The 25,928-nt window shown below is 44.2% G+C and overlaps 1 protein-coding gene across 3 annotated transcripts in view; it reads right to left on the bottom strand.

Annotated features, from left to right (window-relative positions):
• The window catches only part of MEGF11 (multiple EGF like domains 11), a 434,557-nt gene that overhangs the window by 3,980 nt on the left and 404,649 nt on the right, over window positions 1-25,928 (bottom strand). For 2 of the 3 annotated variants that reach the window (XM_018552848.1, XM_018552849.1), the window contains one exon: window positions 12,293-12,499. The exons of the other annotated variant lie outside the window; for it this stretch is intronic. In XM_018552848.1, coding sequence (XP_018408350.1) covers window positions 12,293-12,499 — 207 coding nt within the window. The remainder of the gene's footprint in view (window positions 1-12,292; window positions 12,500-25,928) is intronic. 3 annotated transcript variants of the gene reach the window in all.

Genomic DNA, 25,928 nt, shown 5'->3' with positions numbered 1-25,928 from the left:
GACCATCTACTTAATCATCTACTGTTATATGAATAGCAGAACCCGTCACCTCTCATCATTTAACCTTCCAAAACTGTAAGTTCACAAAGTGCAATAGGACAGGGGCATGAACAAGGGATGCCTTAGAAACAGGGCCACCCCTATAATAATAAAATCACGATCATCCAGTGATGTAGATTCACGTCAATCACGATGGACAACGGCTGCCGAAAGCAAAAATCCCCAACGCCACGACCCATCCCGACAAACACCGGCCGCATAATGACAGCTTTGCTCCTGCATGTCAACAAAGGGGCGGAGCAAATCAGGCCCCATCCACTACATGCAGCCTGCAAAAAACAACAGGATTGGGTGGAGACAAGGCCAGGCACCCTGCACAAGGAGAGAGAGCAGCAGTGACTGGTCTTAATATAGAATTTTTCTGCACAGGCAAAGTTTCACGCTGGATTACTGAACAGGAATACATACACAAAGCACATCACCCACTGAAGCCAATTAAAGATGATCATCGTTTGATGCAAAATTAATAGAACTTTTGAGGGTCCACTATATATTTTCTAGAGAGGTTACTCTCATCTTCTGCTGCTACATTTGGCCCTGTTTGATTTGCATTGCACATGCGACCAATTTGGATTTGATTTAAAAAGTAAGAAAATGTTGATATGAATGTACATATGAGACCTGTCCGTCTAAGTAGACAGAACACCAGCAGAACCGAAAGCTTGGTCCAGCCAACAGATGGGCAGATCTATGGCATGTGCATGGAATAGGTCCGATTCCTCTGCATATGACCAATGTATCAGAGATTATTTAAGTTAATTAAGCCTGACTTTAAACAAATGTGTTCCCCACAATGAGCACTTTGATGTGCAGTTGTTTACTATTAAGATAAAAGAACTTGGTAATCTACCCAAAGATGGAAGCCGGATGTGAGGGAACAAGCTAACTGCTAAATGACTTTTATTCAAGCAATGGTTCAATATAAGGATCAGTCCACCCAAAACTGGTAGAGGATGGGGATTTGCATCACTTAACCGGTTCCTTTTTCTCTCTGAAACTCTATTGGTGACATCCCTCTGCATGACTTCCTTGGTCTACATACCAGCTGTGGCTATTATGAGGGGTCCCGCTGTCCCTGGTGATTTATTTATTTGTTTTATGTTAAGAGGAATGCAACTGGAGAATCTGGAACATGTAAAGGTAAACGGGATAACCCCAAAGTCTTAGGTGATGCGGAGTTGGGAATTTATGACATGGAGATCTCAACTTTTTTTTTTTAGCAAAACACTTTATTGGATTTTAAGACATACATCTCAACATTGCACGCTATTTGTGCCTTACATCGGTGGCACCATGCATAGCAGTGCATTCAACATAACATTACGACTTCAATAGCCCTGGAAAATAAAATAAACAATAAAAAGCAATAAGGAAAACTAACAAAACAATACAGTTCTGGTCCTACATTTCAGGTGGGGGACTCCTTACTCAAGGGGCCTTACTAGGTCTTCTCACAGCTCCTCCATATAAGAGCCAGAGGCCTGGCTTAGATAGGAGGTCGTTGGATATGTGATCCTCATTATAGGGCGCCTATCTCGTCTAGACCCATAGGTCGGATACTGTCTAGATCGTTCCGGAGCCTTCCATCCTGGGCATTAATTCCTACTCAGGAGCGGGCGTCTAGGTCAGCAGCCGAGTTTGTGCATTCTAGCCAGCTATCCCAAATGTTATGAAATTTCCCTGGGCAACCCCTGTTAGCATACGTATCCTGGTATAGAGGCAGGTTATCATTCACTAATTTTTTCCAAAAGGACAACTCCGGCGGGGCCGGCTTTTTCCAGTACATAGCAATAGCCTTGCGTGCATAGAACAAGGTGAGGAACACCAATATGCGTTCCGACCTGGTCGGAGCTACATCCTCCACCAGGCCCAGCAGGCCCAATCTCGGTGATGGTGTGAGTGGCAATGAGGTGACTCTTGAGATATAGTCTACCATGGAGCCCCAGTAGAGCCTGATGAGGGGGCATTCCCAGAATACATGAAAAAACCCACCTTCATCACACATGCATCTCCAACAGGACGGGGAGATGGACGCATTCATTTTGTGTAAGCGATGAGGTGTAAAGTAGGCTCTGTGCAATATCTTCAATTGCACCATTTCGTCCGTCGGTAGCGAGGAGGAATAGAGGGTGGTGTAGTAACCTCGAAACCCCTCGAGGATAGCCGCCGGGGAAGTGACAGAGGTGTCCGGGCCAGACCGCAGTTCCGCAACCACCGTCTGAGGCCGGGACGTCCGTGACAGCATAGCCAGCAGTCTCCCATTTTTATCCCCATTTTCAAAATAATTTTGTTTATGGCTACGCATATCAGTCCGTGTCAGGTCCGCCAGATGCAAGCGGAGCGTGTGCCTTGCCGACATCAAGGCGTCAAAATTATCCGGGGTGGGCGAGGACTCATAACTCGAGAGACACCTTGCCTCCTCCGTTTGGAGTTCCGCTGTTCGGGAGTCCTGGGTCTTAATCGCCTTCTGTAAGGACATAAAGTCTCCCCTGACATAGGCCTTGAATGCATCCCATACCATTTCTGCCCCAGCAGTGGAGGCGTTCAGGTTCCAGTACTGTTCAACGGATGGTGGAATCGCCTCCAGAGCCAGAGGGTGAGAGATCCAGTGAGGGGCCAGTCGCCAAAGGGCCCGGTCTCTGCACTGGCCAGAGCGGAGAGTGAGCCACATGGGCGAGTGATCGGAGATACCCCCTGGCAGGTATCTGACCTCTCCAATATCAGGCAGGAGGGCGCCCCCGGCAAATGCTAAGTCTATGCGGGAAGCAGTTCTGTAAGAGGTGGAGAAACAAGAGTAAGCCCTAATCATGGGGTTCCTCCATCTCCACACCTCCGTCAGACCAGCAGTGCGCGCCCAATCACCCAAGTCGGAGAGGCCAGAACCAGCCGTTCCAGGCCTATCCAGGGCTGGGGCCAACGTTGTATTAAAGTCCCCCATAAACAGTGTCTTTGCCGGACCCAGGGAGGATATCTTATCCAACAGTGTATACAAGACCGTAGAGTTGTAGGGCGGAGGAAGGTAAACATTGACAATGATATATCGTTCAGACCACATGGTACATACAAAAATAACAAACTTGCCATTAGGATCAGTATGGATTTCTTCAACCGTGCAGGGCAAGGACTTGCTGACCAGGACAGAGACCCCCCTTGAGTATGCTGAATGGGAAGCATGGAATGATCTCTGCACCCAGGGTCTCCTCAGGGCCAGCAGCCTATTGCCTACCAGGTGAGTTTCTTGCAGGAGTACTATGTGAGGGTTATATTGTTTGAGATATTTGAACATTAATGCACGCTTGAATTTGGAATTAAGCCCTCGGATATTCCATGATAGGATCTTAATCTCTTCTACATCTCGTACACCCATTGGTAACAACAAAACAGGTGCACTCCACACCTCCCAGCAGTGTCATACAAGAGGAGCCGAAGTCCCAGTGTGCAAGTCAACCACCTGAAACGAAAAAGGACCGCGAACCAGAATAAAAAACGACCCCGATCCCCCCCAACCCGCCCCGAACCCACCCTGCCAGGCCAACACATCCCCAACAGCTCGTAGAGCAATGCGTGTCAGAAGGCTTAGGATCCCCAAAACAGTCAAAAAATCAACAAAAGAAAAACAACAGTCTGCTAGGGCAGTAAGGTGATCCGGTGAGAACTTCGCTAAATTCCAGGGCTTATCTTGCTCCCATTACAGAGGCGCTGAGCTATCGGTGTAGGCAGAGGGAATGCTGATATGAAGAATTCTGGCTTACCATGCGGCAGCACCCTCAGTAGGTGGCTCCGGTCAGGTGCCGTCCAGCCAGGCTGCCGCCGCCGCTGGGGTATCAAAAAAACGTGTGGTGTCGCCATCGGTAACCTGTAGACGACTGGGGTACAGAAGGCCATATTGCAAGCCTTTCTCCCGAAGCCTCTTACGAACCTCCGTGTAGGATCTGCGGCGTTGCTGTATTTCTGCAGAATAATCCGGGAACAGGGAGACACGGGCATTTTTACTTGTTCCGCTTCATGCAAAACCCCGCCGAGGGTCTGTCCCGACTCCAGAGGGATAGAGCAACACCTGAGCCCAGGTAAGTAGCAAAAACTAAGCGCTAGGATAGTGGCAGGATAGTCAATGGAGCGGAGCTGCCCGGGCGCACGTCTACTCCGGATCACATGCTGGCCACGCCCCGCAGATCTCAACTTTAGAGTATTCAAGAAAATTAGGAAGCCAGGAGCCAACTCAGCCCAGCAGGCTTATAAGGAAAATAGTACTTTTGGGTGGGCTGTTCTTTTAAACCGCATGCTTCTATTGTCATGGTCATATGTTAACATCTAAGAAAAGGAAAGGCAGGAGGAATGCTAGATTCTCCCAGAACCGGTGACAGATTCAGGAGGATTGTTTGCTATACTGGCCTGATCTGACTTACGTCCAATTGTTGTGGAGCCTGGTGGCCTGTAAGTTCATGTCTAATCATTGGAGAGGGGAGAATGGAGGACAAGCAGACCCCAGTGATGCCAAATTATCTTAGGGGCAGTGGCGTAACAATCACCATAGCGACCCAGGCGGCCGCTATGGGGCCCGGGACACAGGGGGGCCCGGCCAGGACATCCCCCTGATGCCGTGTGGGCCACCTGGGTCGCTATGGCATCTCAGGCTGTTGGCTGTTACTGGCGGCTGTGAGGAGGAACGCGCCGCTATTCACATGTGCAGCTGCGCGTTCCTCCTCACAGTCGCTTCTGTGTCGGTGACAACCAGCAGCTTCGGAGGAGGTGGCTGGGCCTGTCGTCGGCAGCAATAGAGGAGGCGGGGCCCAGCGATTGAGGTAGGGCTTAGCAAAAGAGAGGCAGGCTTCGGCGATAGAGGAGGTGGGGCCCAGTGACTGAGGAGGCGGGGCCTGCAAGCGATCGTGGAGGAGAAGGAGGCGGACAGAGGATGGGACCAGACAGGTAAGAGGGCTTGACCGCCCAGCTGAGACCCTGCAGAGCTCACCATATAGAGTCTATGGTGGGCTCTGCAGGGTCACCCTCAGGTGGGCTGTTTGGGTTATCAGGTGGGCTTAACTAGAAATCACAGGGCCCCATACAAAATTTTGCTATGGGGCCCTGTGATTTCTAGGTACACCCCTGCTCAGGGGGGGACAATAGGACAAAGTCTTCAAGCTTTTCCCCTGGAAAGTGATCAGTTAGAGGGTCCATGTTGCTAACACATTTTACCCTGAAGACATTTAAACTGAAGACTGATCTGGCCAAAATGACTTAAGTGAGCAATAATCATCTCATGTCTGCGTCCTGCTTTATCTCAAAGGAAGCAACAGAGATTGTTCTAAAAATTATGGCTGGTTGAGCAGCTATTCCTAGAAGACGTATGTCTGTCTCTTGCTACCCAAAAGACTATAGTTATCTCATGTCTGTGGGTACCTTTATTGCCCACTCTGTGTCCACATTCATTTTATCATATAATCCTAAACTCATTGAGAGTATGGCTGTATAATATTTGTCCTGACAGTAAACTTCATAGAAAATCCCCAATTTCATGCATTTAAAACCTTTGTATATTCATCATGACTATTGGGTAAAAGCAGTGTGAATCAAAAAGAAAGTCATGGAGCACAAGGAAGAAAGGGAATTGTGCGGAGGGACAGCATGACAGGGGGAGTAGGGGAGACAGGGAGATAAGGGGTTAAATTAAAATTAAGGTATGTAGGAAAACAAGGCAGGAGTGGTCTCCTCCTGATTGGAGATAAGGGGAGAGGGTAGGATTTCCATGGGTGGGGATCCTGGGGAGGAGACAGGAAGAGGCCAGTTTGAGGAGAAGTGCAACAGGAGAAGGTAATTCTCTCCCTGTTGCTTGCTAGCCAGAATGAGTGGTTTGGAGGAGCTGCTGGCGCGGGTGCGGGAGGCTGCGGTGTCCCGTGGCGCTTCCTGGGTCCAAGCCCAAGTAGCGCAGCGAGGTAGTTCTGGCGGAGGGGTCTGTGCACATTTGGATTCGGAGGTCCAAGACCGACCAGCTGGGTAGGGGTTTGCGCGTAGAACTGTTTCGGGGGGCGGATTCGTCTTTGTGTCCTGTTCGGGCGGTGGGCGAATTCCTGGGGGTGCGTCCGGACGGGGACGGCCCCCTGTTGGTTCATAGCAATGGCACGGCGCTGTCCAGGTATCAATTTATTGCGGTGTTCCGTAAATGTCTCACGGCCTTGGGGGTCAATGCGTTGGACTACTCGTCCCATTCTTTCCGCATCGGTGCCGCCATGGAGGCGGCTCGTTGGGGTTTGGATGCTGGCCTTTAAACTCCATATAGGTTTGGCGTGTCTTATTTGGGAACAAGGGAGGGTAAGTGTGGTGGGAGGACAGGCCACGGTAAGCAAGGTGGTGGCAGGTAAGAACGGTATCCCTCTAATATACCCTTGTCAAGGAAATTACACTTTTTCATTGAATCCAAAGATAAGCTGCAAGGCTATAATCTAGCTAAATATGAGGCAGCACTTTTTGGAAAAAGAACCTTTGTTCATAACAAAATGGAGACTGCCATCACTGATATCACTCTGCAAATGCTAGTTGCCGGACTGCCATGCTGACTCTCTAGCTTTATATACTTTGAGCCGCCAATCTAAAACAAGCAAATAGATAAGGATTTCTAACTTTACTCTGACTTTCCTGATTTTCATTTTAGTTCTGGGTCTGAGACCTGGAGCCAGTGAGTAAGCATAATAGTAGGCAAACTAGCATTTTCAGAAAGAGGTCAGCAATGTCCTCCTCCATGTTACACTCAAGAAAGGTTTACTAATTTATTTGGTGGAATAATCCTGCTCCAGTCCTGTACTCTGACGCACTCAGATGAACAGCTAGCGCTTAGTTTGCCAATATTATTATTATTATACAGGATTTATATAGCGCCAACAGTTTGCGCATCGCTTTACAATATAAGGAAGACATTGCAATCACAATACAATTCAGGACAAGGGCTCTTGAATTGCTCTGCCCCTGAGGGCTTCCAATCAAAAAGGTTTTAAGAACCTTCACTGAAGTAAGCTAATGGGAATGTGATGCAACGCCAGTTCATTTCTAAGTCCTGGACCACGTCAGCTCTTTGCTTTAAGGTAAAATATAATGGCACGACAGTAGGGCTGTCTTATGAAAACTGAAAATGGGGGAACTGAAAATGAAGGATGTTGCCAATGCACATCAATCACATCTCATCTTTTATTCTTTCATCTGTATTGGCAGTATGGAACATACCCTCTGATAGGATGCTATGGGCAACAGCTCTGATTTCTTTATTCCAGTTTTCTCAGTACCTGTGTTTTAAAACATACATACATTGTGGCAGCAGGCAGGTAAAAACGTCTGGGTGTAGCCAGGATGGCAGAGATGTATGTCTCAGGCTCAGGCATTATACTGAGGGTTTCCTCCAGGAGGAAGTAGTGAGAGGATTGGATGCTTGGAGGTAACAAGCCCAGATGAAGCAAGCTGGCTTGTTAGGACCTCTACAAGCTCCTAGCTGTTAGTCAGTAGTTAGTCTATAGTAAGTTGCCAAAGTGGCAAGGATTTAATTTCCTGTTTTTTTGGTTGTGCTGTTGTTTTGAGCTAGTAAGAGAGTGCATGTGTGATTTTCACCAAAAGTCTTTGCCGGCTGTGGATGTTTTTCTGTGTGGAATACTCATCCAGGGAGTCACACACACCCGTTGCCAAGCTACTACCGAGCTACTACCCTCATAGCATATATAATAAAATAATATATAAAAACATATACGCTGTATATATATTTACACACAAGCACACACTATAATACATATATTATACATAATAATCTTATACATGAACATGTGACCATCCAACATAGACATAGAAGTTGCTGTTTTGATAAAATGATCCACCATCCATATTTCACCTTCTGTCCTCATCTTTAGAATATTATCCTGACATGTGACAAATGTAACCATGGATTATGAAAAATGTGCATTGATGGCGGCATCTGGACCAGGATGGAAACAGTTTATTTCAGCGGAAAGTTATAGGAGCAAGGAAGTATCAGGACAGGCAATCAGTTCGAGACATTCAAGTAGGAGAGCTTTTGGACGATCTTTTAGAAGATGATAGAACAGGAAGAGGTTGAGTCCACCCAAAATTGATATTCCACTGTCAGATGCAGGAACTTTACCCTTATCTTCAAAATAACAACAAAGGCACCTTTAGAAATGTGTAGTAATGATTATGGAACATACCCTCTGATAGGATGCTATGGGCAACAGCTCTGATTTCTTTATTCCAGTTTTCTCAGTACCTGTGTTTTAAAACATACATACATTGTGGCAGCAGGCAGGTAAAAACGTCTGGGTGTAGCCAGGATGGCAGAGATGTATGTCTCAGGCTCAGGCATTATACTGAGGGTTTCCTCCAGGAGGAAGTAGTGAGAGGATTGGATGCTTGGAGGTAACAAGCCCAGATGAAGCAAGCTGGCTTGTTAGGACCTCTACAAGCTCCTAGCTGTTAGTCAGTAGTTAGTCTATAGTAAGTTGCCAAAGTGGCAAGGATTTAATTTCCTGTTTTTTTGGTTGTGCTGTTGTTTTGAGCTAGTAAGAGAGTGCATGTGTGATTTTCACCAAAAGTCTTTGCCGGCTGTGGATGTTTTTCTGTGTGGAATACTCATCCAGGGAGTCACACACACCCGTTGCCAAGCTACTACCGAGCTACTACCCTCATAGCATATATAATAAAATAATATATAAAAACATATACGCTGTATATATATTTACACACAAGCACACACTATAATACATATATTATACATAATAATCTTATACATGAACATGTGACCATCCAACATAGACATAGAAGTTGCTGTTTTGATAAAATGATCCACCATCCATATTTCACCTTCTGTCCTCATCTTTAGAATATTATCCTGACATGTGACAAATGTAACCATGGATTATGAAAAATGTGCATTGATGGCGGCATCTGGACCAGGATGGAAACAGTTTATTTCAGCGGAAAGTTATAGGAGCAAGGAAGTATCAGGACAGGCAATCAGTTCGAGACATTCAAGTAGGAGAGCTTTTGGACGATCTTTTAGAAGATGATAGAACAGGAAGAGGTTGAGTCCACCCAAAATTGATATTCCACTGTCAGATGCAGGAACTTTACCCTTATCTTCAAAATAACAACAAAGGCACCTTTAGAAATGTGTAGTAATGACAATCTACAAACACATACTTCTAGATAATTGCAATCTTTTTATTCTCTGCATACTGTGTTTTTCCTTTTCTCCCCAGTCTTTTCACAGTGGCCATTTTACTAAGAGCAGATTAATCCATCTCCCTTTACCTCCTGGAACTCTGGCACACGTGACTAGGACATGTGACCATGCACATCATCTCAGGGGAGGAAAATGCCTTTCCCTGAGATCTTGCGAGATTACAGATGGGATTTTCCAGCACTGCTCTGCTGATGTAACCTTCCCAGGATGCAACGCCTGGGCACAGATTACATCACTTTTGCCAAAGAGGACCAGGAAGTAGAAAACAAGAAATTGTAAGTAAATTGAAAATATGTTTGTTTAACTAATGAATGTAAGATGATTTTATATCAGGATGCAGAGCTGTATGCTGATGTGATTTTTAGTCAAAGGGGGTAAAGGTCCACTGAGTGTTGAGTCACCTACTGGCTGCTTGGGGACTCCAATGGTGAGAATATTTGTTTTCTTTATAGTGTGCTTTGGGAGTCACACACACCCGTTGCCAAGCTACTACCGAGCTACTACCCTCATAGCATATATAATAAAATAATATATAAAAACATATACGCTGTATATATATTTACACACAAGCACACACTATAATACATATATTATACATAATAATCTTATACATGAACATGTGACCATCCAACATAGACATAGAAGTTGCTGTTTTGATAAAATGATCCACCATCCATATTTCACCTTCTGTCCTCATCTTTAGAATATTATCCTGACATGTGACAAATGTAACCATGGATTATGAAAAATGTGCATTGATGGCGGCATCTGGACCAGGATGGAAACAGTTTATTTCAGCGGAAAGTTATAGGAGCAAGGAAGTATCAGGACAGGCAATCAGTTCGAGACATTCAAGTAGGAGAGCTTTTGGACGATCTTTTAGAAGATGATAGAACAGGAAGAGGTTGAGTCCACCCAAAATTGATATTCCACTGTCAGATGCAGGAACTTTACCCTTATCTTCAAAATAACAACAAAGGCACCTTTAGAAATGTGTAGTAATGACAATCTACAAACACATACTTCTAGATAATTGCAATCTTTTTATTCTCTGCATACTGTGTTTTTCCTTTTCTCCCCAGTCTTTTCACAGTGGCCATTTTACTAAGAGCAGATTAATCCATCTCCCTTTACCTCCTGGAACTCTGGCACACGTGACTAGGACATGTGACCATGCACATCATCTCAGGGGAGGAAAATGCCTTTCCCTGAGATCTTGCGAGATTACAGATGGGATTTTCCAGCACTGCTCTGCTGATGTAACCTTCCCAGGATGCAACGCCTGGGCACAGATTACATCACTTTTGCCAAAGAGGACCAGGAAGTAGAAAACAAGAAATTGTAAGTAAATTGAAAATATGTTTGTTTAACTAATGAATGTAAGATGATTTTATATCAGGATGCAGAGCTGTATGCTGATGTGATTTTTAGTCAAAGGGGGTAAAGGTCCACTGAGTGTTGAGTCACCTACTGGCTGCTTGGGGACTCCAATGGTGAGAATATTTGTTTTCTTTATAGTGTGCTTGGGGACTCCAATGGTGAGAATATTTGTTTTCTTTATAGTGTTCCTATCTGCCTTGGCGCTTGGGGTGTTCCAACCCCCATGTTGCATTTTCCATAATATGAAATAGATTAAAAGCCCCTTAGGAACAGTGGAAGCTCCAGCCGCACAAAATGTGCGGAACTGGGAACTGAAGTGCAGAATCTGAACATTGACAAACAAACTTTAACTCTCCAGTATCTGCCAAACCCTGAAATATCAATTTTGGGAGGACTGAAGCTTTTAAGAAGGGATGCACCAATACCGTTTTTATGGTATTGAATACGAGTACTGATATTTTTTTTTGTGGTAGTTGCCAATACCTTATACCGTTCCCGGAAGTCCCATTAAGGAAGCCGGGCGGCGTGTAATGCTCGCTGACCGGCTTCCTGATTAGCCGTAAAGTCGGCTCCATGCTGCCTCGTCACCAGGTGACGAGGCAGCATGGAGCCGGCTTCACGGCCAATCAGGAAGCCTGACAGCGTGTAATGACTTGCTGCCCTGCTTCCTGATACCGGAAGTTCTGGTATCGGGATAAGTATCGGGAGCATTTGGGCGAGTACATGTATTTCCAGAATACCTGCAAGTGCCCCTCAATAGTACTCACAAGATCCCTGCCAGTACTTTTACTGGCACTCACTAAATGCTGGCCGGTATTTCCAATAGTAGTCACAGAATTCCCTGAAACACCAGATCCAGAGGGGTGTTTAAGTATTAGCTCTGGAAGTGGCTGGTGCTGTGTCTTTAAACCAGCTATGCTGTTTTGTCCCAAGAGCTATAATACTAAAGCCTGTTCCTGTATTGCTGACCCAGGCCGCCTGACCACTCTCTACTTGCTGCCTGCCTTGACTCCTTCCTGGACCGCACTATGCTCTCATCTCCTACTGACTGCTTGTTACCAACTTGAATGCCTGACCACCTTCTACTTGGCAACTGATTTGACCCCTGCCTGGACCCAACTACGCTCTTGCCTGCTGTCTTGTCTACTGCTTATTGGTTGTTGACCTGGGCCGCCTGACCATTCTCTGGTTATTGCCTGCCAAGACCCCTGTTTGATCCAGACCACACTCTGGCCTACTGCCCCATCTATTGTCTCTGCATCATCGCCCATCCCTTGGCAGGGTGATTCTGGGGACGGCGACCTGGTACCAGCCTGCAACAAGACCCCATTTCCACCATCAAGAGTTCTGGCGAAGACCCCGTATTTTGGGAGAGCCCTCATCACCTGTTGGGGGGTGTCAGCCTAGCAATGTCATTAACCCTAAACAACTGGTTACAGCCAGCATACAGCTACTTCCTTTTGCCACAGGTGATAGAACATTATGGGAAGGGAAAAGGAAGAAAAGTGATTCACCAGAGGGAAAAAAGCAGAAAGCAAAAGAGACAGTTGGCAGATTCTGCCAAGTCCAGATGACAGAGTGTCATGCATGTTTGCAGCTAGCATGGAGACTGGCACTTACCCACGTCATACACATTTTTGTTAGCTTTGGATGAGGGTGGCATATCTGAGTGTGGGGCATCTGTATGGACAGGTGAGGTCATTTCCACGTAGCTGTTCTCTGAGTGTTTGGAGTGCTGCGCGGGGGGGTCTGTAATGGTGGCATAAGGGTTCTCACTGCTGCTTAGTGAGCAGGTGCTGGAACTGCACCCTGACTCTTTCAAACAATCTGCAAAAAGCAACAAACACAAGTCAAAAAGAAAATGGGGGACAGATTGGAGCTCAGGAGGCAGCAGGAAAAAACGGGAAGAGGAAAGCCCTGCGGGTAAAAATGATAGATACCAAAAACTGGTAAGTAAGGGGCAACAATATGGATGGAGGCTGTTAGAAGAGGGCTGGGCTGCGGTGCTAACATCTTACAGAGCAAAGCTACACATACAACAAATCTGTAACTGCAGATATCTTAAGTCTAATTCTACTTCTCTGTATTTTATTTTTGAACAATAAATCTTTTCCCCTAGGGTGAGACAAGCTCTTGAAGTATTAACTATGTTCAATGGGAAGTGTTTACATTTTTCTCAGTGCTATGGCAGACATTACATAACTTAATGCCCAACAGTGATGTACTGAATAGGACTGAACCAGAAATGCAAGTACCGCTCTTAATGGATCTATTCACTAACAGTAATTTAAGTAGAATTGGAGAGTAAGAGAGGGGTATAACCCCTGTCATCCTTTTTTGTCACCTGTGTCACCTGTGTCCCATTGGGGGGGATTTTCCTTTACCTGTCAGGTAACTAGAAATGGAAGTGAGAGAAAATCCCTCCAACGAGAGGGAAACCCCTGGTTGTCAGCAGGGACCCCATTGGTAGATTTCACATCTATTCCTGCTCTGATGACAACCCAACATTTGGGATTTTCCTTAACTTACATCGATAACAGTCACCAGGACAAATAGAGAGGGTGAATCTCCCTAACAGGGACACAGACAGCAATACAAACCTGACAAAAGTTCTAATCCCTCTCCACTCTATCCAAAACTAAAAGAAAAGTTTTGGTTTCAGTTGCACTTTTTAAAATCAATTTTGTTAAAGGAAAACACGAGAACCAAGTTTTTTTCTTGAGTTGCATTTTAACAGAGCAATTATTTGTCCTAGTGTCTGTACTGTGTCTATAAATTCCCAATAGCATGGAATAAAACTGGTAGAAATCCCAGTGGGAAGCACTGCTGGTAACGGACTGTTACTGGACTCATGATTCATGTATTATATTGTATAATGCATAGGTTCCAACAGTATATTAGTTACAAATGTCGAGGGATTGTGGTATAGCATTGGTTCAGATGTTCTCTCTGGGCCTGCAGGAGGTTTGCAATGTCTGGGGCACAATGGATACTTCAAGACCCAGTACAGGTAACTGATTCTTTTTCAAACTAGACTCATTTGTGTCTTGTTAAATTAGCAAAATGGGCAATGATTGGCTTACTCAACCTCAATAGAATGCACCGATACATTTTTTTGATTGTAATGTATCTTTACATTTCAGAATGCCACTATGTTAAACTCATTCATAATTTTCTGGCTCGATAATTTTATAATTTATCTTATAACATTCCCTGGGTAGAAGTTCAGTTTGTTATAAAAAAACAGATAAAAAGTGTAACTATATGAAATGAGGTATAACTAAAGCTGGCCATTTACCAATAGAAATGTATTTTCGGAACATTCATTCCATTTTCAAATAGTTAATGGGGTCAAATCGACAATCGATTTTGTGTAGCGATGAAAAAAATCGAAGGAGAGGGTTGGAACATTTTTCTCAAACGAGCAAAATTCTAACAGTGAATGTGATTTTCAGAATGGAGAAACTCCATTCTTTCCAAAATTGAATGTTCAAATCAAACAAAATTGCAAATTACATTTGTCAAGTCTCTGATGACATACTGAATATATTATTGAGATATTGAATGTTCTGACAAAACTTTCCATATAACCATCCATATGAAAAATCAACTAATGTGTAACCATGCTTACACTACAGTATGTGTAAAATATTAAACTTAATTGTATCTACGCTGTAATAACTATCCACCAATGTCTTGATGGATATGTTACCAGCTACAGGTACAAACTATCACGTATTATTTACATCTGTATAATAAGCCAAGACAATGACAAATTTAATGGAAGAAGACATATCGTCCTTTTACTGTGAAAAAGACCATTAGCACATAGCACATAGTAGTATTATGTCCCAGCTCTATTCTATAGGTTTATAATGGAAGAGCGTTCTATAAAAGACATCATTAGCCTAATTAGAGTAAACTCGGGGTCTGACACTCACAATCCTTGGTTAAAGAAACCAGAGACGGCTCTATGTTAATGACAACCTCAAAGCACAAACAGCGAGCAAGGGCATTATGCAGCATGCAAAGGATGAGGGATGAGCAAAGGAAAGGATGGGATCCAGCCAAGAGTGGCACACACAGGCAGCAGCAAACAGAGATGTTCTGTGTCTTCCTAACACAACAGCATGACAGTCCAATTGTCTCCCAGCCAAACCACTGGCCCGCATCCATATCCAACATTAACTCAGGCACTGGATACCACTCATAAAGTCACATACGTAATGCATACATTTGCAATGATTAATACAACTAACAAGATATATGTTAAGTATTAATAATGTTTGCATACTTTGATGTATCTATTGATGCCTAGAAATAATATTCATATACAGGGCTGTTATTTAGTATGTTAATAAAATCCACACATGGAATGTACTCCAGGGCACTACAGCCCATGACAGCCCTTCTGCAGGGTCTTATTTCAGCCCTTTCTGCTAGATTCAAGCCTTTCTATGCCTTTTTAAATGGAATATCATAACCGTGGGCTTTCATGCACTGCCATTGCCATCAATTGGCCCTAGAGCAGCGGTTCTCAACCTGTGGGTCGGGACCCCTTTGGGGGTCGAATGACAATTTGCCAGGGGTCGCCGGGAGTCTCCCACTATTAGATAGCTATTAGATTATCATCATTATTATTAATAATAAAAGCTGACACCCTCGGCTTGTGTTATATGGTTTGCCATTTTAGCGGTTACAACAGTGGTTCTCAACCTGTGGGGTCGCTGTGTGATTTCTGCTCGGTGAGAGTCCTCCTCAGCCCTCTCCTAGCGCAGCAGTGTCAGTTCTCCCGCCACGCCGCCAGATGTCGCTGCAGCAGCCGCGTCAACCCTAAATTTTACCGTTGGGGGTCACCACAACTTGGCAAATGTTACCAAGGGGTCCCGGCCCTAGAAAGGTTGAGAACCACTGCCCTAGAGCATGCACTGATGCAACAAAAAATGGACAACGCGTGTCACGCAAGTAGCACCATGTTAAACAATGGCTATCCTGTGTACATGTGTTAAAGTGCATTAAAGTGCATAGGTGTGGCTGGGCCCAGTGGTCTTGCAACATTTTGCTTTCATGCTTAACCCCCAACCCAGAGGATGAGGGTATGCCTCTTTGTCTGCATTATCCCCAGAGACCTTCCTGGCATTAACCATTGACATCCTGATAGCTAGCTGCCTGGTTGTTATGCTGAGTCACCGGATCAGGAGGCCAATCAAGATTTCTGACTTGTTCTATTATGTACCCTGCTTCCCGGTCAGCGACTCAGTAAGTACTGATATTAGTGTCAGCCAGGCAACTAACAATTTCAGATGGAGGTTAGAAATGACAGCCATTATATTTCACCTAGAACAGGTTCCCCTTCAAATAAGCCTGTTATAAGAGAGATACAAGGGCTACTTTTGTGAACTTCTAAAATAATTGGCAATGTAATGGCAGGCAATATACTGTATTTCTCTCAATACATGTTTCCTTTATAGTGTCAACTCTGAAGTACATGTGTTAGGTACTTCATTTACTGGGATGGTTACCTGAAGGTACTTGGTCAATATTTAAGGTAATAAAGAGACAGATAATATAATAAATGTAAAAAACATTGATGTATTGTACTCCCATCACTGAAATCATTGCATCATTTGCACTAGAATTGAATTAAAACTACATTATGCCAACATTAATCTGATATTAGAAGCTGCAAACACAATATATAGATTGTCTTAATGATGTATTAGCCTCCATAAATACATACCTGGGCTCCAGTCCAAAATATAAGCAAGGGCCCCTAAGATCCAGATTTAAGATCCCTGCACCTATTACAGCTAACATGCCCAATCCTTTGCTTCCTATTACTAAGGGCCTGTGTCAATGGGCTTTGATGGGCAAATGCAGCATGCTTTGGAAACACTTCTGAGATCATTCAGAGTTCATTGACGGGTGCAGTTGACCTGCATTTGGCCTACTTCAGCGGCTTATTGTATTCCCAATGACTTGTATAGAGAGAGAAGCAGTTCTAAAGCAATCAAAAGCCCAACAACACTTCCTCTAAAATCCCTTCTTTATCACCCTGCTTCAACACCTAAGCTCCCTCTCCACTACTATAACCCTTCACCAAAGTATGTCCCCTCTCTCCAGTTGAATTAACAACTATCTCCAGGGGGAAAAAAAATCCCTTGCAGTGGGGCTGCTCCTGCACAACAAAGGTTAAATGCTCGCTTAGGTCTAGGGTGTTGGGTAAAGCAGTTTTATTTTGACCACCATTTTGGTGCTCACCTCATCTTCCCTATGCTCCGGCTTCTGGACTGTTCCTTGCCATCCTCACATATAATACAGGGCTATGTGCCTTGCATTGTAATTGGTGATGTCAGCGGGTCTCCAACTGCTGGAGTGTAGGGGGAAAGGGGCTGCGAGGGGAATTTTTTTTTCTTCCTGGAATTCAGTCAAAAACATACTAAAGGTGATCATGATGAAGCAGTCAATTAGATATGGCCAAGTAGGTGCTATGGATATACAAGCAGCAGATACCATGTTGAAGCTGCAACGTCTGCAAACCTGTTACTGGTTCTCTGAACCACAATGAATTTAGAATGCATTCAGCTGGAAGCACTCTTGGAGCCCATAATCTTCCAAGTTGTGTAGATGTCAGATGAGATTAAGTGGCGACAGTCAGGGGCGTATCTGCCGCAAGGTAAACAAGGCATTTGCCCTGGGTGCCACTTTCCAGAGGGCGGCAAAAAAAAAGCTGCCCCCAAACCAGTGAAGCAGAGCCTCACTTGCCATTACCGGTATTGGTTTTGATACTGGGCATTTTCACGAGTACTCTTTGAAGTTTTAGACCTCACCGCAGCCTTATATGGACCGCGTGGCGCTGCGTACGGCACCGGCCGACACATCTCCTCCTTCCTATGGAACCACACCACCCGCTTCTGGACCCATGGTGAGATGCTTTACAGCCCTAAGACCCCGCACAGCCCACTGTGTGCCCACACATCCCTCCCTAGAGCCCGCACAGGCTACCTGGGTGCCTGCACAGCCCACCTGAGAGCCCCCACAGCTCACCTTAGAGCCTGCACACCTGAGACCCTGCATAGCCCTCTTAAGATCCCGCACAGCCCACCTGAAAGCCCGCACAGCCCACCTGAAAGCCCGCACAGCCCACCTGAGAGCCCGCACAGCCCACCTTAGAGCCCACATATCCCACCTGAGACCCTGCACAGCCCACCTGAGAGCCCACACAGCCCACCTCAGAGCCCGCACAGATAATCTGGGGGCCTGCACAGCATTCTGAGACCCCACAAAGCACTGGTGAGACCCTGCACAGTCCACCTGAGAGCCTGCACACCTGAGACCCTGCACAGCCCTCTTGACATCCCGCATAGCCCACCTGAGTGCCTGCACAGCCCACCTAAGAGCCCACACATCCCACCTGAGACCCTGCACAGCCCACCTGAGAGCCTGCACAGCCCACCTGAGAGCCTGCACAGCCCACCTGAGAGCCCGCACAGCCCACCCGAGAGCCTGGAGACATCAGGCCACAACCCTGGAGCGACATAGAGTATGTAGCTTCATATTATTCTGCATTGTTGTATAATGTATTGCTGGGATTTGTAGTCCTCTGTAGCTGGTGGTATTCTGCATTGCTAATAGCACAACCTGTCAGAAGCTGGATACAGCGTGCGTGCTGTATCAAGTGACTGACAGGTAACACAAAATGTCTTAAACAGAAAGGGGTGGGGCAAATTTAGATTGGGGGGTGCCCGAGTTTAGTCTTGCCTCAGGCAGCACAAAACTGAAATACACTACTGGCTACAGTATCAGATTACTTTAGCTAAACCAGGTTTTGCTTGTCCCTGTGTGTACACCCATGAAATGGGAGGGTTAAAGCTAACCACTGACAGACAGAGAATTGGCTTGGCAGTTCAGGTGAGTATAACTTTTTTTAGCACCTGGACACAAACAAGCGGTTAACTCTTACAGTGCGGGGGTAGCCCCACTACAAGGGTTAATACAATTTGTCCTGGAGTTCTTCTCTAATAAAACTGAAATCATTGGGGTATATACTGTTTTGCAGACTGTCTACAATCACACCGATAAAGTTTCCTTGGAAATTATTTCAAATGTTGGCAATTACGATTTAAAGGTCAGTCATAACAAATAGTAGTAATTATGTACCTCTCTGTAGACCAAAACTTGCTTGTCCATAAAACAAATTTGTATATCTGGTGTATTTGAGGTAAAGTTTCTATCATTTTTTTCTGAATTAACAGCATGTTTGGGATTAGTATTGATGCGCAGTATGATTGGATGCCATTTAAACATGCATAAACTCTGCTCGGTACAGGGCACATTACTTCCATAAATGTTGTCTGAAAACATCAGCATTGTGTTACGAGGAGCGGGCCCATTAATGGATCTGCCTGTGAGCAGTCTTCAGGGAAACATAGCTTTTATACAGCACACTTGGCTTTTCTGTGTCTACATTACCATAGTCAGAGCACTTAGACCAGCAAATAAAAGTACATGTAGGCTAACTATGAAGAGTAACATTTCACTATGGGGGAAAAGGTGTCTGAAGACTGGAGGAGCTGAGTACCTAGAATGTTGTTATCATTACTGCACCGCTCTGAGTGCTTTTACACACATCTCTATAGATTGGCCCTACACCAGTGATGGCTTGCCTGTAGAGCTCTGACTCAACTAATCTCACCCAGGAGGGAAATAACAAGACCTTTTTTCTCTGTGCAGCTGAAATGCTTGGTTTGAATTTTGACTGAATTTTGCTGAATTGGCTAGAATTTGAGCAGTGGGTAGCCCAGTTAGCACCTCCCGGCTGGACAAACTTTGAGAATTTGAAGGTGCTAGGCAGAAAAAAGTTGACCGATCCGTTGTCCACAGATCCCGCACGGACCAGCAGAGAGCCCGCACTGACCATCTGACAGTCCGCATTGGCCACCTGAGAGCCTAATTAGGGAGCCGCCTCTGCTGCACCCACATGCACCCGTGAAACTCTCTGGACCCCTGCTGAGAGCCCGCACAGCCCACCTGAGAGCCTGGAGACATCAGGCCACAACCCTGGAGCGACATAGAGTATGTAGCTTCATATTATTCTGCATTGTTGTATAATGTATTGCTGGGATTTGTAGTCCTCTGTAGCTGGTGGTATTCTGCATTGCTAATAGCACAACCTGTCAGAAGCTGGATACAGCGTGCGTGCTGTATCAAGTGACTGACAGGTAACACAAAATGTCTTAAACAGAAAGGGGTGGGGCAAATTTAGATTGGGGGGTGCCCGAGTTTAGTCTTGCCTCAGGCAGCACAAAACTGAAATACACTACTGGCTACAGTATCAGATTACTTTAGCTAAACCAGGTTTTGCTTGTCCCTGTGTGTACACCCATGAAATGGGAGGGTTAAAGCTAACCACTGACAGACAGAGAATTGGCTTGGCAGTTCAGGTGAGTATAACTTTTTTTAGCACCTGGACACAAACAAGCGGTTAACTCTTACAGTGCGGGGGTAGCCCCACTACAAGGGTTAATACAATTTGTCCTGGAGTTCTTCTCTAATAAAACTGAAATCATTGGGGTATATACTGTTTTGCAGACTGTCTACAATCACACCGATAAAGTTTCCTTGGAAATTATTTCAAATGTTGGCAATTACGATTTAAAGGTCAGTCATAACAAATAGTAGTAATTATGTACCTCTCTGTAGACCAAAACTTGCTTGTCCATAAAACAAATTTGTATATCTGGTGTATTTGAGGTAAAGTTTCTATCATTTTTTTCTGAATTAACAGCATGTTTGGGATTAGTATTGATGCGCAGTATGATTGGATGCCATTTAAACATGCATAAACTCTGCTCGGTACAGGGCACATTACTTCCATAAATGTTGTCTGAAAACATCAGCATTGTGTTACGAGGAGCGGGCCCATTAATGGATCTGCCTGTGAGCAGTCTTCAGGGAAACATAGCTTTTATACAGCACACTTGGCTTTTCTGTGTCTACATTACCATAGTCAGAGCACTTAGACCAGCAAATAAAAGTACATGTAGGCTAACTATGAAGAGTAACATTTCACTATGGGGGAAAAGGTGTCTGAAGACTGGAGGAGCTGAGTACCTAGAATGTTGTTATCATTACTGCACCGCTCTGAGTGCTTTTACACACATCTCTATAGATTGGCCCTACACCAGTGATGGCTTGCCTGTAGAGCTCTGACTCAACTAATCTCACCCAGGAGGGAAATAACAAGACCTTTTTTCTCTGTGCAGCTGAAATGCTTGGTTTGAATTTTGACTGAATTTTGCTGAATTGGCTAGAATTTGAGCAGTGGGTAGCCCAGTTAGCACCTCCCGGCTGGACAAACTTTGAGAATTTGAAGGTGCTAGGCAGAAAAAAGTTGACCGATCCGTTGCTGCAGCCAGATGTTCTGGTATTTTGACACATGCAGGTGCCGGCTTGCAGAATAAAATAGCAAGCAGCTGTTTAGCATGGATAAGGAAATCTAGTGATTTATTTTGTTCAACCAATTGGACTGAATGAGAGAAATCTTCATGTGTATGGCCAGCCTCAAGGTGCCCATACACTGCACGATTCTCGTACGAGAATCGCGGGAAATCCCGCGATCGTACGAGAATCGTGCAGTGTATGGAAGGCGACTCTACCGTTTCTACTGTACAGTCGCACGTCTTCCGTTGAACCAGCAGGCTAGAAAACCCGCCGGGAATCGTACGATTCTCGGCGAGTTAGTGGCCTGCTGGTTCGACAACTGCCGAACGGGCCGGTGTGCGCATGCGCACACTGCCCGTTTGCAGTCATCGCAAGCCCACCCCTCATTGCAAGTACGATCGCAAGTACGATCTGTAGGTCCAAGATGAGCAGATCGTACGTTTTTTTAAGTACTTTACAACCCTCGCAAGACAAAAGTCTTGCGAGGGTTGTAAAGTGTATGGGCACCTTTAGAGGTGGCAGAGGAGATGCTAAGAGCGAACATCAACTTAGACATTCACCATTTTAAAGATGTGTGCATCCAAAGCTGGAACTGAACCCACATTTAAAAAAAAATAAAAATGTCTCCACACAGTGCCTACACTGTCCATAGCTCTGCATGTGCACAATAGACACGTTTCTTCACGCGATTCTTTTCATTCCGAATTGACATTCGCATACATTTCTGTAAATTCGGACATTCGGATGCATCCAAATTTTTGAATGACAGAAATAATGAATCTGAATGTATCTGAATGTTTCATAACAAAATTCAAATACATTGGAAACAAAGAAGCGGTAGAGCTGTGTGTCATTCTGTAACAGCTCTCCCGTGTCGCTGCCTCTTTGCTGACATTCTGGACTCACATCCCGAATGTCAACAAAGTATCAGAAAGTTGTTACAGAATGTAAACAAAGAAAGAAGCTGAGAACTGTGAGTATGTGTCATTTTGTTTTTTAAATAAAGGACTTTTTCTAAGGCGTTATGTGTTTATTTACTTTTTTTTGTGTATTTGGTGAGTGAGTAGGGGTACAACTACCCTTTACTCAATCACGAAGGGGAGGAGGCATCTGAGTGCACCCATTTATGAAAGGAGGCACCCAGATTCCTATAAGCCCCCCTGCCTGCAGACCCTCACAACCTCATCGGCATGGGGACAAGGTGCTTTTCAAGGGGGACCTGAGGGCATGTGGCCTGGTATGGTGCAGGGAGCGGGGGTGCTCGCTTTTCCACATGGAATGTTCATGTTCATTTGTAATTATTGTTTAACTCATTCGATTTTAAGAAAATATTCAGATTCATCTGAATCCGAATTCCACAACGAATTGACTTTTAGACCCGAATCCTAAAAAATGAAATAACAAAACATCCAAAACAAAACGAACATCCAAAACAAAACGAACCAAAACAATTTTTTTCCCCGGAGCACATCTCTAGTGCAAGTCACCTTATTTAACACTGCTAACTGCTCCATATGAGCTATCAGGGGAAAAGAATCATTATCTGCTACCACTGCAGAAAATGAGCAATAATGATGTGCAAAGTGCACACCAATCACTTAGAAATTATCCTTCACTTATATGATTGGTTGATTAATGCTATAGATTTGATTGGTTGCTAAAGATGTGTGTATTTTTGTGTATAACCACACTAAAGAGACATGAAGGACAAATAACTCAGAACCTTTTATACTGAAGAGTCTGGTAACAGTGCTTCAGTCACAACTTCTATTATTTAATACCACCAATATGTTGTATTCATTAAACAATTCATATACATGGAGCAAGCTAAAGATAATTCACTAAATATCATTTTCTTTGGGCTGTCAGTCACAGAGATATAACTGTGGACATAAAAGTCCTGGCTGTCTCTAGATCCTAGTAGGTAAAAACACCTCCAGAGTTACACTGAGCTCTACAGTTAGGGACATAGGAAACAGACCAGTGAATGAGTATGAATGTTGAATACAAGACTATTTTTTCAGGTTGGTTTAGGAAGCTTGTTGCTTTCCAGCAATTGTTGCCCCAGTGTGTGCAGATTTAGAACTCCTGGAGACTTCAATGGAATTCTAACAATCCTTATTATTATACTTATTGTCTCACAGCCTTGTTTGTGTTCATAAAGCTACAGGCTATTATCCAGCACCATGATATCAGTGTTATGATAGGGACAGTCCTAGTGCAATAGTCATATTAACATATGATTCATCTTGTGCAGATTTTGGATGACTTGCATACAATGATGAAATGATCAGCACGCAAGCTTATGGGGCTTATGAGTTTAGGTGTATGGGTTTGGCATCTAATACCCTGTTTTTTCCATGTTCAGTCTGTACAGGAGAGTGTAATGTTTCTGCAACCAGCCTTTCATCTCGCCATCTCAGATTAGAAAAAGGCAATGCAGAATCGAATCTATACATATGAGAGGCTTGCACATGCTACTAATATGCTTATATGCTGAGGTGTTGCTTTATATGGCAAAGGATTCATGAAGTGCCATGGGTTAGCTAAAGAACTGAATGAGCAATTAAACCATAGAGAAAATGGCTCCTGACTGTTGGGAACATGGAAAAATGTTCCCTCATGGCATGTTACATAAATTATTTAAGGAAATAGAAAGTGAGTGACTAGATTCTAAGGAGGTGTGCCTTAGGCCCCTTTTACAGGAGTGTCATCAGTTAAGGTTCCCAGATAAAAAAAAAAAAACTGATGAAATCTGAGTCAGTTTACATCAGTTTGCACATCCGTTGTCAGTTCAGTTTACATCAGTATTTTTTGTTATTATAGTATAGTAAATTCCCATGATTCTTTGCTTTCCCCCAGTATGCATTGAGCTTGTCATGCTGTATTATGACATCAGTCCCCAAAAAAACGGATGTAACCTGGTCATCAGCTTACATCAGTTTAAATCAGGATACATCAGTCCCGTTCAGTCAAAACGGAGAGTTGATCCGTCTCACATTGCGGACCTCAACTGTCACTGATGTTTCCTGATGTAAATTGATGGTCATCAGTTTTCATGCGTACTGCCATAGAGATGCATTGTTGTCCGTTTTTCAACCTGATGTGTGAAAGGGGCCTAAAGCTGGGGGGAGCTAATTGTAGATGCATAAAGAGGTCACTCTCACCTGAAGGTACTGCCAGCTGACAGATGTGTTAAAGCCTCCTGTAGCTTCCCACCTTCCACCTCCCACCTTGTTGTTGCCATGGCTTAATTAGAAGAGGTTTACCTGGCTGGTGAAAAACAGTATCTGTATGCCTCCAGCAGGCCTAGGTTAGATGGATGTCTATCCTAACCTTATGGTTAGGACAGGCTTTGAAGTCATGTTATATTGGGTGCTCACAGTATGTCTGTAGCTGGGACTGGTTTTTGTGTTGTCAACTACAAGTTTTATTGTAGGACTATGTCTGTTCTATCAATAATGATGTAGCCTTGCACTTCCAACCAAGAACATTCTGATAGATCTGATACAGTGATACATTCTGATAGATTGTAAGTGGAAAGGGTATATTCCACGTTGTGGTTGATACAAACTCATTATGCCTATACTGCTTAAGCCCTGGTTCACACCTAGGCATTTTTGAGCAGTTCGAACAGCGCTTTTAACTGCCCAACACAAGAAATCCCATGATTTTCAATGGCCCTGGTTTGCCTAGCTTTGGGCAGTTAAAAGCACTTTTCCTCCCCATAGACTTCATTGGAAATGCCCAAAAACGCGCAACAGAAGCATGTTGCACATTTTCGTGAGCGTTTTTGCGCATTTATACCATTATACAAGCTGCCAATCAAAATGCGTGTCTTCATGTACGTGCATACAAATGTGCACAACGCGCATAAACGGCGCGTAAATAACCGCATGCTGCTAACGCACGTACAAACGTGCAAAAATGGTGCTGCCTGGGTGAGAACCAGGGCTTACAGTTTAAGCACAGCAAAGAAGCTTGCTTTGTAGCTCCCTTTGATGAAAGCATGGTACTGAGCCCTGTGATAAGTGTTGAGTCATTGCTATGATGACTCACTGAGTTCTAGAAAGGTGAAAAACGATCAAATTAATGACATGAAAAGAGCTCTATCTTCTGGTTGAATAAAGGACTACCTGATAATAATATGCAAAATGTAATGTTTACCTGACTAAAAAAAGGTAGTCCTGTCATAATAAAGAAAGCAGATAGGTACAAAACCACTATACATTTCCTTTACATTTTTGTGCAGTGGAGGCAACACAGGTCTGTTATGTGAATTCATGAAATTCAATTCCAAACCCTAGCTCTATATGACTGTTTATGAATTGTGTTTAAACTTTAAAGAATAAATGCAGCTTTACACCAAACATCAGATCTCCCCTACCCCACCCAGAGCTAGAGAACTGTCTTTCACCTTGGGTCCTCGAAGTGTCCATAAAATCCCATTCATACTCTTGCTTTGGTCATGAAAAATCATGGCTGCCCCATTTCTAGCTCTGTGACTATTTCAAGATGATAGCTTTACTTTTCAATACCAGGATGTGCTGGATGGTAAGGGATGCTAGAAATGCCAAAGGTGGAAAAAAATTACCCCTACATAGGCAGTGTAGACTTGCTTTCCTGCACAACACAGGTATTATATTTGCTTACATTTACATTTTTGAGCGGGCAGAGGGGTATTATCCTCTAAACAATACCCATACTTCCTAACATTTTAACATTTCAAATCAGGACAAATGTAAATACCAGTTTACCAGAGTACCAGAGTCAATTTAATGCTGTCATTATGTTTTTTGCTGTCATTATGCTG

Source organism: Nanorana parkeri, unplaced genomic scaffold (genome assembly GCF_000935625.1).
Source record: "Nanorana parkeri isolate BGI_ZX_2015 unplaced genomic scaffold, ASM93562v1 scaffold98, whole genome shotgun sequence".
Lineage (NCBI taxonomy): Eukaryota > Metazoa > Chordata > Amphibia > Anura > Dicroglossidae > Nanorana > Nanorana parkeri.
Note: the sequence above shows the minus strand (reverse complement) of the source record. Positions and strands in the feature narration are given on the sequence as shown.